The sequence below is a fragment of the Piliocolobus tephrosceles genome, chromosome 14 (assembly GCF_002776525.5).
Source record: "Piliocolobus tephrosceles isolate RC106 chromosome 14, ASM277652v3, whole genome shotgun sequence".
Lineage (NCBI taxonomy): Eukaryota > Metazoa > Chordata > Mammalia > Primates > Cercopithecidae > Piliocolobus > Piliocolobus tephrosceles.
The window spans coordinates 40,349,169-40,361,301 of record NC_045447.1 but is presented as its reverse complement, the minus strand read 5'-3'; the positions used below and the strand labels follow the sequence as shown (position 1 = coordinate 40,361,301).

The 12,133-nt window shown below is 49.0% G+C and overlaps 1 protein-coding gene across 6 annotated transcripts in view; it reads right to left on the bottom strand.

Annotated features, from left to right (window-relative positions):
• ANKS6 (ankyrin repeat and sterile alpha motif domain containing 6) overlaps nt 1-12,133 on the bottom strand; it is a 64,668-nt gene that overhangs the window by 37,365 nt on the left and 15,170 nt on the right. For all 6 annotated transcript variants that reach the window (XR_002729758.3, XM_023202900.3, XM_023202889.3 and 3 more), the window contains exons 6-10: nt 11,266-11,414; nt 9,577-9,775; nt 8,756-8,805; nt 5,224-5,427; nt 2,239-2,392 (exon numbers count right to left, since the gene is read on the bottom strand). Coding sequence is in view for 5 of the 6 variants with exons in the window: in XM_023202900.3 (XP_023058668.1) it covers nt 2,239-2,392; nt 5,224-5,427; nt 8,756-8,805; nt 9,577-9,775; nt 11,266-11,414 (756 nt within the window). In the remaining variant the exon portion in view is untranslated. The remainder of the gene's footprint in view (nt 1-2,238; nt 2,393-5,223; nt 5,428-8,755; nt 8,806-9,576; nt 9,776-11,265; nt 11,415-12,133) is intronic.

The window sequence follows — 12,133 nt, the reverse complement described above, 5'->3', positions numbered from 1 at the left end:
CTGGTCCCTCACCCTTTCACTCTCCCTTTATGTGGCCACCTACTCCCAAGACTGAGTCAATACATTCCCAATTCCATAATGCTCAGAGTGGTCTGCTTCCTGACTGAACCCTGACTGCCATTCTCCCTCACCCTGCTTCCCCAAATCTACAGGTAATCTCGAACTATTATAAAAGAAAGGTGCCGGGTATGGTGGCTCACGCCTGTAATCCCAGCACTTTGGGAGGCTGAGGCGGGCGGATCACAAGGTCAAGAGATCAAGACCAGCCTGACCAACATGGTGAAATCCCATCTCTACTAAAAATACAAAAAATTAGCTGGGTGTGGTGGCAGGCGCCTGTAGTCCCAGCTACTCGGGAGGCTGAGGGAGGAGAATCGCTTGAACCCAGGAGGTGGAGGCTGCAGTGAGCAAAGATTGCATCATTGCACTCCAGCCTGGCAACAGAGTGAGACTCTATCTCAAACAAAACAAGACAGAACAAAAAACAAACAAACAAAGGAAGAAAGTGATAATACTCAGGGCTGGGAGGTACTCAAGAGGGGACACTAATGACTAACATTTATAGAGGATTTACTATGTGCCAAGCCCTGCTGTAAATATTTCACATGTTTAAAGAGAGCCATTCTAGAGGGCAAAACGTATCAAAAGCCTCAAAAATAGGCATACTCATGAACTCAGTCACCCTGATTCCAGCAAATTTAAATAATAGAAATCACTGAACATATACGTGAATATGGAGGCATGAAGGTACGAAGGGAGGTATTACCTACAAAAAGCAAAAATCTAGGAACAGCCTCAGTGTTGAACACAGGGAATTGGTTAAATGAACTGTGTTGCCTCATACAAATGGAACACTGTTTGATTATTAAACAAGGTGCCTTAGACATATATGTATCAATGTAAAAAGGTGCTCACAATCTAGCAATGTGAGGAAAAAGAAAAAAGCAAGTTACAGAGCAGTTTATAGTTTAGAAAGGCACGTGGTTCCAAGAACAGGCTCTGAAGTCAGGCTGCCTGGGTTTGGATCCTGGCTCTGCCAACTAATAGCTATGTGACCCCGGACGAGTTATCTAACTGCCCTTAGCCCCAATCCCTCATCTGTAAAACAGAGGTGGTAACTTCATTGGCTGCTGGGGCACTGAAGGAGATTATTCATTCAAAGGGCTTGGCATGCAACTTGACAAATATTAAGTGCTCCATAAATTATTGTGCCTTTTTATAAATATTCATAGACAAAACCACTTTCCAGATATATATACATTTATATATGAAAACAATAATGATCTGTAGTGGGTGAGATTATACTTTGTTTCAATTTCTTGGCTCGTCTGGTCTTAAAGCTTTTTCCACTAGAAGCAGGGTGGCTGATTCGGTTTGGCTGTGTCCCCACCCAAATCTCATCTTGAATTGTATTTACCACAATTCCCACATGTGATGGGAGGGACCTGATCGAGGTAATTGAATCATGGGGGCAGGTCTCTCCTGTGCTGTTCCCATGGTAGTGAATAAGTGTCATGAGATCTGATGGTTTTATAACAAGGAGTTTCCCTGCACAAGCTCTCTCTTGCCCTGCCGCCATGTAAGTTGTGCCTTTCAGCTTCTGCCATGATTGTGAGGCCTCCTCAGCCATGTGGAATTGTGACTCCATTAATCCTTTTTCTTTATAAATTACCCAGTCTTGGGTATGTCTTTAATAGCAGCGCAAGAACAGACTAATACAGTGGCCTTCCTGCAAAGCTGGTTTTGGTTAATCCCGGATGACCTTAGGGAGGACTAGAAAGTATGCTGCAAGCCCATCATAACTTTGGGGCACTCTGCTTTGAGACCTAATTGCCACCAACTTGCTGTGTGACCCTAAGCAAATCTCTTGCCCACTGTGAGCTTCATTTTCCTCATCTGTTCAATGAAGGGGCAGAATGAGAAGGTCCAAGGTCTAACCTTCAGGGATTTTAAACACTGTGAAAACACCATGCATTTCTTTTAATCTCTTGTAAAATTTTACAAGAAAAAAAAAGAGCATTCCTTATTTTCCTCCATCTCCATCCACCCGCATCCCCAAGAAACTGTGTAAAATGTGAATTGTGAATTCACTGAAAAATCTCTTAGCCACATCAAGGAGAAAGTCCCTCTTGTGTGGTCATTTCTGCGACTGTCTGCAGCCTGAATATCCGGGCAGCGCACACCCTCAGTCCCAAGGGATCATCCCACCTCCCTGAGTGGCCCTGCCCAGCTACTCACCTGAGCGGTTAAGCAGCTCCCCACCATGCCGGCTTACACCTCCTACCCCACTGGAGCCGCCCGATGAATGAGGCGAGTGGTTGAAGTTTCCAGAATTGGCAGGAGAGGCTGGGCTTCTGGAGAGGCTTGGGAATTTAACAGGTCTGACGGGTGTCTGCAACAATAAGGCACGTACAGCACTTAGGGAGGCTGCTCCTCCCTCCAGCCGTGCAGATCAGTGTGAGGGTTCCTGCGCTCAGGTGGTACACACCCCACCAAAGCTCATTGCGCCCAGCACAGCCCTGTCGGGGCCCAGCAGGGGAGTCCCTGAGGGATAGAGCTTGCTTCTATGTGCTGACAACTCGCCCATTAGCTCAGTGAACCCATGTGATGTCATTTCCCATGAGCCACCTTGCTTTCAGTCTCATTGAACTCCAGGGCCTTCCAAGAAAAAACCTGACCGGGTTATTCACTGACAACCCATGCAGGCCTCAGCACATCCAGGACAAAATCTAGCCCCCTCAGCACCGCCTGGCACAGTAACCAGCTCCCCAACTCCAAGCCTGCTTCCGTGATGCTGTCCCTATTGGTCCCTCAGCCTGGAATGGGTCTTCTCCTCCCCACATCCTTCATGGTGCCTTTCCTGGCCCTATTGTCTCTGGTGCCAGGGCTCCTGGTCACGTCCTCTCCACCCTGACCTCACTCCACCCCCTGCCTCACTTGCTCTGCTCCAGGCACACCAATCTCCTTTGGGTTTCCTGCTGATCCTTTTTGTGCCTTGGGGCCTTTGCCCAGGCAGCCTGTTCTACATCGACCTGGCGGCTCCTCCCCATCCTTACCCCAATCCTCCCACAGCAGCTCCTCCCTGTCCTTGGGTCTCAGGTCTCGGAGGCCTTCACTGCCTAAGCGGTGTAATGTGCGCTCTGGTCTAAGATGGGCTCCCGTGTAGGGCTGGCTCCCCGACACATAGCTGTGCTCCCTTCCAGCACCCTCTTCGCTTACACTGTGACTCTTACCACGGCTTGTGAGTGTACATTTACTGCGGTTGCCTGTGTGTCTGATGCCCCAGTGGACTGTTAGTTCCATGGGGACTTGGTTCTCTGCTGTACGCCTGGTACCCAGCTCTGACCTCGGCACAAAGAAGGCACTCAGTAGATATGATTAAAGTTGGAGTGGGCTGAATCGCCGCCCCCAAAAAGATACACAGTGTCCTAATTACCAGAATCTTTGACTGTTACCTTATGAGGCTCGAGACTGAGGATGAGCTTATATGTGCTTACCTAAGATGTGCTCAAGTCAAGAATTTTGAGAGGAGGAGCTTATCCTGGAATTTCCAGGTGGGCTCTAAATGCAATCACATGTATCTTCATAAGAGAAAAGGCAGAGGGAATTTTGACAAACGAGCAAGCAATGTGACCATGGAGGCTGAGACTGGAGTGACGCAGCCACAAGCCAAGTGAAGCCTAGAGTCAAGAGAAGCTGTCAGAGGAAAGAATGGATCTCCCTGGAGCCTCCGGAGGGAGCGGGGCCCTGCTGACACCTTGATTTCAGAGTTTCTGCCTCCAGGACCGTGAGAGAATACATTTCTGTTGTTTTAAGCCATGCAGTTTGAGGTGACTTGTTACAGCAGCCATAGGACACCCAAACAAAGGTCTTCTTGTAGGTCCTCTACTGTGGGCACTCCTAAGGGAGAGATGGTGACAGATCCCAGGGCCCTGGCCCCACACTGTGGGCACTCCTAAGGGAGGGACAGTGACAAGATCCCCAGGGCCCAGAATGAGGCCCATCTGCTGAGTAAGCAAATGAGAACACACTTACAAAGGCTATGGCTCATGTTCTCTCTCCCTCTACCTGGGACGCTGCTGCCTGCACTCCACTGGGGAGAGAACTCTTCCACAGCTTGCAAATCCCAGCTCAGCTGTTGCCTCTTCCTGGAGGCCTCCTGAGTGTCCTACCACACACAGTCACCTCTCTGGTGCTCACACACTCCTAACACTGCTCCCCGCCTCATGTTCTGTGCCTATGTCTTTGTCACCCAGACCACCGCCTCTTCTAGGGCAGAATGGGGCTGACTGGGCTACATGGCAGTGGGATTCAGTGAATGTTCACTGAGCAAATGAAGCAAGTCAAGTTAATGTTCTGTCCCTCTAAGGTTAAATTATCAAGGAAACACAGCCATAGAAGAGGTCTCAGGGATGGGTTCTACAACTCCCCCATGTTCCTACCTGATTGAGAATAGGGGATTAAATGCAAACCTGTCCTGCCTGTTTTGAGAGCATCTCCAGGCGCCAGGGTCTTGGTCTCCTGCTGGTGATCTGATACTACCATAGCCCTAGGAGGCAGCAGTGAGTGCTGGGGTCAGCCCCATCTTATAGAGACAGAGGCCATAAGTTTCTCCAATCACCCAGCACACGGCGACAGGGTCAGTCCTGAATCCCTTTGTCTTGCCCGTTTGCTGCATCTACCATCTAGATACAGGCTATATACAGAGATACCTTCCACATTGACAGGGCTGTCAATTTCAGAAACAGACCAAGAGCCACCAAGTTAGAAACCACTACAGTCAAAAGGATAGAAGTCACACTCTTGGGCACAAGAAAACACCAGTAGCACACACAGTTGCCACTAAGTGTTTGCTCTTGATCGTGGTTCACCCGCACTTGGCTGGTTATCTTCAGCTATTATTCCCACTCCCTGGGTCCCAGTTTCCTCATCTACTAAAAGGAAGGTTGGATTAGATACATCAGGTCTTCTAACTGTGCTCCTTGGAGCTCTAGGGTTCCAGTAAGGGGACAGATGTTCCCTGCTACCTCAACATTTTAATCTGTTTTCCATATTGAGCTGCTCTGTAGGGCTTCATTAGACAAAAGGATATCATCCATTCAAAAGCAAAAAAAAAGTTGCAACCCTTCTGGATTCATCGGTTTGAGGTCCCTCTGCCTGGAACACACCATGATTTCAGCGAGCAGTGAGTGATGTGTAAAAGTGTGTCAGAAGACAACTTACGGTGTCTGTGCCCCCGCCACCCACAGGGTGGCCCCTGCTGGCTCTCTGGGGCAGCACAGTCTTCATGGGGTCTGCCTTCCCGTTGTGACGCGTCCGGGACCGATCAGAGCTCCAGAGCTCAAAACTGGAAGGAGGTAGGAATGGAGGGATGACTGCTTTCAGCTTGTCACTTGGGAGTCTGGTGAGGGGAGCTCCGTTTCGAAGCTGAAAAAGATAGGATGAGGGTTAGATAAGCCCCCAGGAGGGCTCCCAACTCGGTGGGAAAGACTCCATGTTTTTCCTGCTTCTTGGGGCATGGCACCACCATCTGCCCCTCCACCTAAGCCGGGAGCTATGTGGCATCTGCAGCCCTCCTCCCAGTAACCGCACAACACCCATGTCTGCTCTGTGCCAACGCCAGGCTTCTCCTGGATTTCTCCCCACAGCAGCAAGATCAGAATGGGGCAGAGGAGACAGAGCGCCAAGGAGAAGCAGATGATGTTGGTGTGCTATGGGGGACGCAGGGGAACTGGGAGAACACAGAGGAAGGGCGCCACTGCTATGCAGTGAGGGCGCCTTTGTGGGGACTGAGTTGAGCCTGAATGACAGTTTAAGCTGGGCCAGTGAGGACCGGAAGGGGCATTCCAGACTGAGTGAGGGATCAGAATACGGAAAGGCCTGGAGCCTAGAGGAGCAGGACATGGGTGCAGTGCTGCGAGGAGACCAGCCTGAGCAGCCGTTGGGGGTGAAGGAGGAATGGGGAGGGGATAAGGGCTAGGGCCCAGCACCAGCCACTCTCTTCCCCAGCCCCCCACACACCAGCTTTCTCCAGCCACGCCTCCTGCTGCTGACATTTCATTGTAATTTAATTTTAAATTCTGAAAATGTGATTTGGGGGTCAGTATAAAATCTACACAGTAATGACTGTTAGATCATCAAGGAAAGTGTTCACAGACCACGCTCACCTTAATTAAGAAAAAACAGTGAACTTTTTCCCAGATGGTGCGTTGCAGCAACAGGAATCCCACAGCTAAACCTGCCTCAGGAGCCGAGCAAGGCGGGCATCTCCCCATTGACGGCTGCACATGCCCATCAGCGGAGCAGCCGGGCCACCCCACCCATTATGGGCGGGCAGGCACACTGGCGCCCTCTACAGGGCATGAGGGGTCGGGGAAGGAGTACACCTCCCGGGTTCCCAGGCTGGCTCTGTCCTGCTTTTCTGAAAGTCTGTAAACAAGTGCTGTCCCCTCTTTCCCTCTAGACCACAACAAGCTCATCCAGCAGAAAGGGCTGAGTTGGACACTCACAGTGACAAACCCACCACCACAAAAGGGTCTTTTCCCTCCCTGGGGTAACAGTCCAAATTGTTGCTATCTTTCTGGAAGCCAATGACATTCACAACCTTTGACCCAGGAATTCCATTTCTAGGTATTCATCCTGAGCAAATATCAGGCAAGTGGGGGAAATGAAGGTATAGGGACATTCATCTGAGCTGTTAAAATAACAGAAAACTAGAAATCCCAGAGTCTGACAGTTCAGTCTTAGATAAAGAGACACGTTCCTACCCTGGAATGTTCTAACGTAGCCATTAAATATGATGTGGCTACGTGGTGTTTGATGACATGGAAAAGATGGTCACAACATACAAATCACAAATAAACTGGATTCAACACAATATGGGAAAGATATTAACAGTGCCAACCTCATGAATATTAAACGAGTTAATATATGTAAAGTGCGGCGAATAGTAGCTGGTACTTAGTAATGAGCTATGGTATTTGCTATTATTACATATAATATCACATTTATACATGCTAAAAAACTGCTTACAAAAAATACTCAAAAGACATATACCATAAAAATGCCAACCACGGTTACAGCTGGGTGTGTGATCAGGGGTGAATTTATTTTCCTTCTTTATGTTTTCTTCTAAAATTTCTAAAATAGTATTTCTGCCTTCCCACCAAAAATAATTTGCTATTTAATAACATGATCAAACGTAAGGCAGCACAAGCTCCCACAGTCAGTGTTAGAACCATCAATTTACACCTGTTGGGGTGGCAGGGAGCCGTGGGCAGACTGGGTCAGGACTCCTCGCTGGGCTCTGCAGTTTCTGACGCTGCTGATGCCTTTCTGGGAGCACCCCCTGCTCCCTTGTCCTCTGCAATACTGCCCTCTGCTGGCTAGTATTAGGGTCTTAACACTAAAGGGACTCAAGTCCAACTTTAATCATCAAGCTCCCATATCAGAGGAAAGGAATGTGAAACTCAGAGAGGGGAGGTAACACATCCAAGTTCACACCACGGAGCTTATTCTGGGCCAGACACTAGGCTAAGAACTTCCTGGGAGTGATCTTGTTTAAAAACCAAAACCATGAGGAATCCCCAAAGTCAGAGACTGCAAACTGTCCCCCAGTATCTATTTTTCACGTCTTAGAAATGACACACCTGATGTTTATTTAGATGGGCACAGGACCACTTGGAACAAAGACTTCATTTCCCAGCTTCCCCGCTGTGATTTAAGCAGAGTCGTTTCCAAGAAACATTTTTTTTTTTTTTTTTTTTTTTTTAAGACAGAATCTTGCTCTGTCAGCCAGGCTGGAGTGTAATGGCACGAGCTTGGCTCACTGCAACCTCTGCCTCCCGGGTTCAACCAATTCTCCTACCTCAGCCTTCCGAGTATCTGGTATTACAGGCGCCTGCCACCATGCCCAGCTAATTTTTGTATTTTTAGTAGAGACTAAAAATACACCATGTTGGCCAGGCTGGTCTCAAACTCCTGACCTCAGGTGATCCACCCGCCTCTGCCTCCCAAAGTGCTGGGATTACAGGTGTGAGCCACTGCTCATGGCCCCAAGAAACTTCTTTAAAGACAGCTGGCATGTGCCCATGGCTACCTCTTTTCCCCTCCTCTCTCCTGCTGGCTGGAATGAGGCCGTGATGGCCAGAGCTCTGGCAGCCATCTTGAACCAAGAGGTGACCTTAGAAATAGAAACCACACATGGGGGACCAACAGGCAAAAAGGACTCAAGTCCCTAACTCCAAGGAGTCATATACTAGTTCTGAACTTTGTTTACTTGAATGAAGTAGGCAGCTATCTTATTTACACCACTGTTATTTGGGGACTTTCTGTTACTCACAGTTGACCCTAATCCTAATACATCTCTAATTTACAGATGAGGAAACTGAGGCCTCCCCAGCTGGAAACATACCCTCCTCTTTGACTCCTCTCTCCCCGGTTCTCCACAGCCCAAATGGTGAGTCTTCATTTCTCATGCTGCCCATCAATTCCTACCCTCAACCCCCTGCCTCCCTGAGAACAGGGCTAGGGCTGACACCCAGCGGCTGAGCACCAGCACAGCCCTCTTCAGTTTAGAGGTGGCATCTGTTCTGACTCCTCAGTGCCAGAGCTAAGCCTATTGTTACACATTCTGATCACCAGCCCTATCTGTGACCACCACAAAGACAGACAAATGCCCATATCCCTCCTTGTAAATCAATCAACTGATGATTGCCAGAGACCTAAAATGCTTTTAGAAAAGCCCCACACTCACCATGGTTGTCAATAACGTGTCTTCCTTTTCTCCTCTTGTGCTCCCAGGACCTGAGAGACAAATGGAAATTTCCTGAAATGACCCCTCCACGTGTCCACAGCATGAGGATGAGTGATTGGGGCTGGCTTCATCCTGGAAAACCAACTCTCCTGGGTGCTTAAATATTTAATAATAATTGGTATTCTATATTTTAATAGAAGGAAGGCATTTAAAAGGTATACTGGAGCATGTTTTCAGCTTTTCCATAAACCACTGCCGTGCTGGGTCAGAGAGTGGTGCCCCCAGCTCAATATAGTCTGTCTCAGACAGTGGTGCCAGAGGAGCTAATCCAGTTATGGGGAATCTGACTGTTAGAAGGGATCTTATCTATGTTCCAGTCAGTATGGGAATCTCCTTCAGCAAACTGACAAAGTTATCCAAGCTGTTGAATACCTTGAGTGATGGGGAGCTCACTACTCACACCCTCCCAGTAACTCATTTTATTTCAAGATGCTTTCAGTGTCATAGACCAATCACATTTTATAGGTGGGGAAAACCACCTACCAAAGGCGAGAGAGGATGACTCCCTGTCGTCCCTCAGCAGGGAGTGTGGGACAGGAACCTGGGACTCTTGCCACTGGCCAGCACCTTCTCATTCTATCACACTCCTGGTGGTTGTGTCCCTGCCTAAGTCTCTTTTCTACCAGAACAGCCTCTGTGCTCCAGTGTCACATTCCAACATCACCTCACCCCTGACAGCAGCCCAGGAGGTAGGATGAAGGGCAGAGGGTGCAGGCTCAGACCATTCCGAAAATTCTACTGCATGGGCAGGCTTTTCTCACCATTGTCTTTGGTCACAGGGGCTGCATCAGGGAGTGCAGAGCGGCTTGTCTTGTCCTGGGGGGCAGCCCTCATTGTGGAATCCAGAGCTGGCTCAGGCTCGTCAGAGAAAGGCAAAGGCTGGTTGCTGGACAGCCCGCGGGGCAATGTCTGCATCAGTTTGAGCTTTCGGAACCGATTGGACATTCGGTTCCACCAGGACTGCCAAAGGAACGTAGAGCAGAAGTCATGCTCCAGGAAGGGCAAGGAGAGTAGGCACAGGACCCGCCCAGCCCAGAGACACTGACTACATTCACAGGTGCCTGCCCTCCCCTCTCCTGGGGCCTGGACAGACATTACTGATCAACGATAGCACCCATTCCCAATAAGCCATGGTTACTCACTAAATCTTTCCTGACCCATACCTTAGGCAGTCATTTCCAATAGCCTGGAGGTGGCAGTGAATCCTATTTGCCATCCCTCATCTAATCAATCTCCTCATTGCACATGAGAAATGGAGACCCAGACAGGAGTGCTGACTTACTCGAGGTCTTACAGTGAAACAGGGACAGATGGACACAGAGGCAGCTCCAGATTCCTAAGCATCTATCATTGCATAATCTCCCTCCTCCTGCTCTGGTGATAACATGAGAGGCATCAGGATCTCTAGATCAGGGCCTGGGCCAGCTGCTCCTATAGCTGATCCTCGCCTAGAGAGGACAGGCACTACCTCCCAGGAACACTTGTAAGCCATGACCACTCAGAGGTTAACAAACAGCCACGAACAGCGTCTGTGAGGGCCTAGCCTATGGAAATGGCAGTAAGAGCAGGAACGAAGGGAGCTATGAGAACACCAGTCAGGAAGGATGCAGAGCTCGAGCCAGCGCCGAGTCTGCAGCCCTCAGAAGGCACTGCCACTCCATGCAGAGTGGGGAGGTGGGCAGACAAAACCAGTGTGTTGTTTTATTTTCTCAGGCATAAAGTAAGTTTGATTTCAAACAAGTAGAGCAGGACGTGGAAGATGAGAAATCCAAAGAGGAAGTCTCAGCTTGCAGTTACAAGCAGCCACTAGAGCTTGTTTCTGGTGTTTCCAGGAAGCTGGTGGGGCCTGTGGACTGCAGGGAGACCCCAGAGTGGCACGATCAGCAAATATCCTGCACAGTAAAACAGAGGCTGCAAATGGATTCATTGGGAAGAGAAGTGTTTGCTTTGGCCAGCTCAGTACTAAATCATGCAGAATTTTCTAAAATTCCCTATACTTATAAATTAAGATCCCGTATCAAAATCTGGATTTCCATTTTTTCCTTAAAAAAAAAAAAAAAAAAAGAGGTCTAGTAATATAGACCCACAGTCCTTTTTGAGACAAGTTCTTGCTCTGTTGCACAGGCTGGAGTGCAGTGACGTGATCTCGGCTCACTGCAACCACCGCCTCCCAGGGTCAAGCATTTCTCCTGTCTGAGCCTCCGGAGTAGCTGGGATTACAGGCATGGACCCACATTCTTACAAAGCAGCCACTGTTGCCACAATATGGTCACAGTCACCCCAGTTTTTCCTGGTCCCCCTCGTTTCCTATTGCTCAATGCCAGCTCACCTGCCACCCCTGCTGGGACTCAACTGCAAAAACCAGCCTGGGTGCATAGGAGGCAGCAGGCTCCCCGCCAGCTCCCATCTCCCTGGCCCCCTAAGCCCCTTTAAGACAGGAAAAGACAAACCTTCAGCCCACCCTTGTCATCGGGCAGCACTGGGATGCTCCAGGGCTGTCGCACCTTCGAGTGGGGCAGGGGCGGCTGGTGGCTCGGACGGCCTTTGTCTTTATTCACCTGCATGCACACAGATGCCAGCAGTCGAACAAGTTCCGTGTCTAGGGACACAAAAGGCAGCATTTTACCTGCAAATATGTCTGTTGGGCCATGAGGAGAAGACTCAAGATGACCCCTATCAGACTTAGAACTCAGCCCTGGAGCTCCAGGGCCTGTGTAATTCCAGAATCAAGGCACCTGCCTCTCCATCTGATCTTCAAAAGGTGGCAAACAAAGCCAGCAGGGCTTAACCTACTTAACCAGAAAGAAAAAACGGAAGTCCTCTCTCATGAGGAACACAGGGCAGACAGTGTGTTTAAAAGCGCAGGCTTCACAGCCAGGCTGCAGAGGCTCAGATTCTGCCTCTGTCCCTCCCTGGCTATGTAACTGCAAGTAAATTACAAAGCCTCTCTGTGCCTCTGTACAAGTCAGCAACATTAATACCCACCACACAAAGGTATCTTGACGATTCATGGGAATTCCTTTAGAGCAATACAAGTGCCTTAAAAATATTAAGTATTACGAAGTTGTTATCAACCCAACTCAGTTATATAAAAAAAGCATTGCAAAAAAAGATTGAGAAGAAGCTACTCCAAACTATTAACAATGCTTTTTCTTGATGACTATTTCTTTTTTTTTTTTTTTTTTTTGAGACAAGAGTCTTGCTCTGTCACCCAGGCTGGAGTGCAGTAGCACAATCTTGGCTCACTGCAACCTCCACCTCCTAGGTTCAAGCGATTCTTTGCCTCAGCCTCCCATGTAGCTGGGGCTACAGGGCCCG